Source organism: Morone saxatilis, unplaced genomic scaffold (assembly GCF_004916995.1).
Source record: "Morone saxatilis isolate NCDOM2014 unplaced genomic scaffold, NCSU_SB_2.0 Contig12, whole genome shotgun sequence".
Classification (NCBI taxonomy): Eukaryota; Metazoa; Chordata; class Actinopteri; family Moronidae; genus Morone; species Morone saxatilis.
In genome coordinates this window covers 20,890,266-20,895,037 of record NW_023339674.1, presented here as the reverse complement: position 1 = coordinate 20,895,037, position 4,772 = coordinate 20,890,266, and the positions used below count along the sequence as shown (strand labels likewise).

Below are 4,772 nucleotides of genomic sequence, written 5' to 3'. Positions count from 1 at the left end.
TGGAAGAAGTTACATTCTGTTATGACAAATGTTGTTTTACCACTACTACTCTTACTATTGGCTATATTTTACTGTCTATATTAAATAGTTAACTTAAATACGCTCATTCGAGTTAGATGATAAGCTTAGTACCACTTTCATGTCTGTTCTGTCTGTAGCTTCATAAGTAACAGACAAATATGAGAGTGGTAATAGGAAATATTGATATGTCAAGATGGAAAGAAATAATGGTCCAGTATGCAACTTGCACAGTTGTGCACATACACTGAGAATGGACTTTACAGTAAAGTAGGAGACATCTTGTGTCCAGCAGGAAAACTTTAGAATTAAACAAAATTATCTATCATATTTATAGATAGATATGTCATTATTTGTAATGTGGTGTAAGAAGGAGGAGATGTCTTTTGAAGGATTTTAATGTAGAAATGACACTTTTTTTTTCTTTTTGCAAAAAAACTCATATCAAACACACATTACTGTTCCAAGCAGAATATTTGTATATGTCATAATAAATGTCTGGAGAGAATCTTTAAGTTATACATGCGTCACCTTGACTAGCAGCTCTGTCTGGTAATCCATGCTTGTTAACAGGAGGTGGCACAGGAGGAGGAGGTAAGTTCCTCTCATTGGCTGATTCTTTTGGAAAAGACACATACGAGGACGTCTTTGGCTGTTTGTAAGGACAGAAAACATGAACCAATCAAAAGAGCACTAAATTTACAGTAACTACTGATGTACTTGTGAATAGATCTCATTTTCACAGAAATGGACTGAACAAACCATGCGTTAAAAATAAATTGCACACCTTTTCTGGAATTGGAGGAGGTTGACCCTCTGAGTCTCTTCTTTTTTCTCTCTCTTTCTTTTCCATCTTTACAGGTTCCTTCTCTGTATCTCCTTCCTCCTCTGTACCTACGTATTAAAAAGAGTCGACTGTCACTGAGGTTTTGTTGAGGCAACAAGTGCACTCTAAACCTCTTTACAACCTACAATCTCCTTTCAAACCTGCAGCACATAAATGTGGATGACAGTGAACGTACCTGGTAGAGCCTCTGAGCTCTCGAGCCGATGTCTCTGCCTCAGTTTGGACAGGTTTGGTTTACTGCTTTGTGGCGGGGGATCGGGTTTAGATGCACAGGGAGCAGCTCGACCTCCTCCTCCTCCTCCTCCTCCTCCGCTGCTCCTCCATCCATCTGTAAACCCTCCACCAGCGTCGGGGCACATTGGTCTGTCTCCCTGTGTGTCCTGCTGATGCCAGTCTACTGCTTCTGTGCTTTTCAAAGGATCTGTTTCCTGTTTTGGCGAAGGCGTCCTGTCCAACGGGTACGGTGGCAGCGGCCTTTGAGCCAAATGAAGCGCCTGCACTTGTCTCTCTATCTTCCTGCTCAGATGTCTGCTCTCAGTCCACTGATTGTCCACCTGTATGTCTGTTGGCCTGTTCTCCGACCACGACCTGTCTATCTGTCTGCCGCCCATCCACTGTCTTTCTATCTTTCTGTCAATCTGCCGCTGGGTGTGTCTGTCAACAGTCCACTGTCTGTCCATGTGTCTGTCCGGGTGTCTGCTCTCAGTCCAGTACCTGTCTGTTTGTTTGTCGGTTGTCCTCGGTTCTCCAAAAGTTCTTTCTTGCAGCCGGTTATCAAACCGTTTCTCAGCATGTTGATCACTCTGCCTCGCTTCTATCCATGGCTTTTCTGCTTGTAGCACCTCTGTTGGCCTCTGTTTGTCGTCCACCCAGTACTTGTCTGTCTCCAACGGCTGCTCAAACACAGCATCCATTTCGGGTTTCTGTGAAAAAAACAATAAGAAGAGACAAAAAAAAAACATAACACCGGAGGCAAACTTACAGCAAAATGAATATTTGTAGAGGGTCACACTGACGGTACCTCTCTGGGGGAATAAAAAGGGTGTTTGCTGCCTCCCCCGCCCGGGTGAGGGATGCCTGGCACTCGTGGTGGACTCAAAACAAGAGCATTTTTCCCCTGGTGATCGTTTATTTTCCCATCAGCTCCTTCGCTGGGAGACCCAGCTCTGGCAGCCGACCTCGGAGGCTGAAGGAGTGTGTATACATTCTCTGTGGCTGTCCTACAAGTAGGAAGACACCGAAGATGTTAGCCTGCTCCACATATTCAAAATACAAAATTAAGACTAAAATGTAACAAGCTTTGACAAAATGCAATTAGGAAGTATCACTTCTCTGGCAGAAACCAGCTATCCTGCTATCCTAATCTGTATTTGACATGCAGCGTGTTAATTTCTAATCACTTGGCTGAAAGTCTGAGCCACCGGCTGTCATCTACATCTGTGCACACACGCTGGAATCAGCCTGCCTGCACTTTGGCAGCTATCAGCCATTTCTTGTATCAACAAAGAAATGAGGGAGATTTAGAGCGATATTTGTCAGAGTATTTATGGAGTTCAGTGCTGCTGATTGTCCCCATAAGAACCAAGAAGAGATAACCAGCAGAAAATGTGAAGCTGTAGAGCAGAATGTGGAAGAAAGACGCCTTTCTGACATAGTGTACTGTTGTCTGGTGCATCACATTGGCATTGTGTTGTCTATTCAAGGTTATCTTTTTAAATGGAGTCTGTGTGTGTTGTGCTTGTGCATACACGAACCCTGTGGGTGCTGTAGCAACATTGTGACACCCATCTCCATAAACCTCTGCTTCAGACTCTGGCCCCTGATTGGACAAAGTTTGGTTGCGGTTCTTACGGAAACCGAAGATGGCTAGCATGTTTCTCCTCTTCTTCCTCCTCAGCGAGTGAGCTTTGTGCAGAGAGGAGAGCTGACTGAAAGAGGTGAGAGAAATTGAATGTCACACACACACACACACACACTCCAGTCCAATACAATCATCATGTCTGTCCACTCCAGTCATCTCCGCTAGGATCACAGCCCTCCCCGCCGGCTGTTTATCTGCTTTGCTTCTGGTGTATAGTCAGTTTGAGTGTTGCTAGGCTACACCTCTTGCTACACAATGATTTAAAGTGCACTTTTTTATATTATAAATGTAATCATATTAAAAGCACTGACTTAACCTGATGGTCTGCAGTGTGGAGCGAGGCAACATTATTCTGAAAGCTGTGGCCGCTGTTCCTGAATTCAGATCCGCCAAAATAAAGGCTTACCCAAAATATAAACATCTAAATTAAAGGGTCACACTGTTCTTAATGTTTTCCCTTTCATTTGCATGATTGCTGTAGGACCAAACATTGATTTCCAAAGCCGACTGATTTAACAAATTTAACAAACTCACCAGCGGTCAATGACTCCCACCACCACGGCTACATCCAATCAACTAATATACTAAACATACAGACTCCTTTGACCAACAACATGCAGTCACCAACTAGCCAATCACATCTTGTTACCCAAACCCTAATGCTCCAAACAACCAGCTCCACTGATCACCAAAGACTGACAAATTAATGTTTCACTTGAGCAAAGATGATGGACAGCAGTATAATTTTCCTCTGAATGTACAAGCAGCCAGCGGGATGCATCTCGCCATGAGATTACTTCAAACACACAGCACACTGGTCAGAGAAACAAAATCTTCTTGAATTATGAAAAATAATAACCTAAACATGAGCCAGTTAAAATAAAGCCTCAGGAAAGACACACAGAAGAGAGAGAATCATTGATTTATACGGTCTGAGTAACAATTTTCTTTCTTTATCTCTTTTGTGTTTGATTGTGTGGCTCACAAGTATCATTGAACTGAAATGTCATTGAATTAAGATTTAATTTGGAAATTGTAGAAATGTTTTAATCTTTAATGTTTAATGTCATGTTATTTTGCTTCTTGTGAAAATATCACACTTAAAGGCCCAGTGTGTAACATTTAGGAAGCTCTGTTGGCAGAAATGGAATATAATATTAATAGGTATCCAGGTTTCCATTAGGGTATAATCACCTGAATATAGGAATTGTTGTGTTTTCGTTTCCTTAGCATGAGACGTTTTTTTTCTAAAGTTGTGGATTTTGTTGTTGTGTGTGTGTCTTGGTTTACTATTGTCTTGGTTTGCTATTATAATACACTCACAAAGCAATTCTCATAGCGATAGAGGCAAAATCCTTTTATTGGAGTTACCGAATATATTTATTTTCTGATATTCCCCTGAGCTACCATTGTAAAAATTTATTTTGAATCCACTGCCTACTTTTCCCAAAGCACACCGTACACTTTACAACGATTTCCTATTATTAATTACAGTGATTTCAACCACAAACTGAGTGAATATTTAAGTGACTGTGTAGAAAACTTCTCTCCTGCTGGTGCATTCAATGACTCTTACAACTGAGATTTAAGTCTTCTTTGCAAAAATACATTTTATTCACAAGCTATACAATTGGAAAATCAAACCCAGAAGATGAGTCTGTAAAAGGGTGACGAAATGTTTACTGTAATGGATAACTTATCTCAAGCAAGTTTGAAGTCTCTGTAAATAGATTTTCAATGGGAAAATAAATGGAAAATAATGACTGCTTGAAAAGTAGGAACTCAATCTAAAAGTGTATGCTTATGTGGTATGCTTGGGGAAACTGCAGTATCTTAAAGTAAATGTTAAAACATGTAAATCAAGCGGATGATCTCTAAGAAAAGATACACACAGATAAGGTTTTACTAACTGAAGACTGACGGGAAACAAGTAAAATAAACTCTTACCTGTCAGGGAGAACTCTTTTAGTGTAGAAATCTGGGAGTCCATCATCAAGAGGGCTTATTCCTCCATTTTCACTGCAATGCTGTACACACACACACACA

The 4,772-nt window shown here is 41.0% G+C and overlaps 1 protein-coding gene across 2 annotated transcripts in view; it reads right to left on the bottom strand.

Annotated features, from left to right (window-relative positions):
- Window positions 1–4,772, bottom strand: part of LOC118321970 (capping protein, Arp2/3 and myosin-I linker protein 3-like) — a 26,196-nt gene that overhangs the window by 1,638 nt on the left and 19,786 nt on the right. For both annotated transcript variants that reach the window (XM_035653544.1, XM_035653545.1), the window contains exons 32-37: window positions 4,674–4,753; window positions 2,620–2,793; window positions 1,887–2,085; window positions 1,041–1,788; window positions 806–912; window positions 550–670 (exon numbers count right to left, since the gene is read on the bottom strand). In XM_035653544.1, the coding sequence (XP_035509437.1) occupies window positions 550–670; window positions 806–912; window positions 1,041–1,788; window positions 1,887–2,085; window positions 2,620–2,793; window positions 4,674–4,753 (1,429 nt within the window). The remainder of the gene's footprint in view (window positions 1–549; window positions 671–805; window positions 913–1,040; window positions 1,789–1,886; window positions 2,086–2,619; window positions 2,794–4,673; window positions 4,754–4,772) is intronic.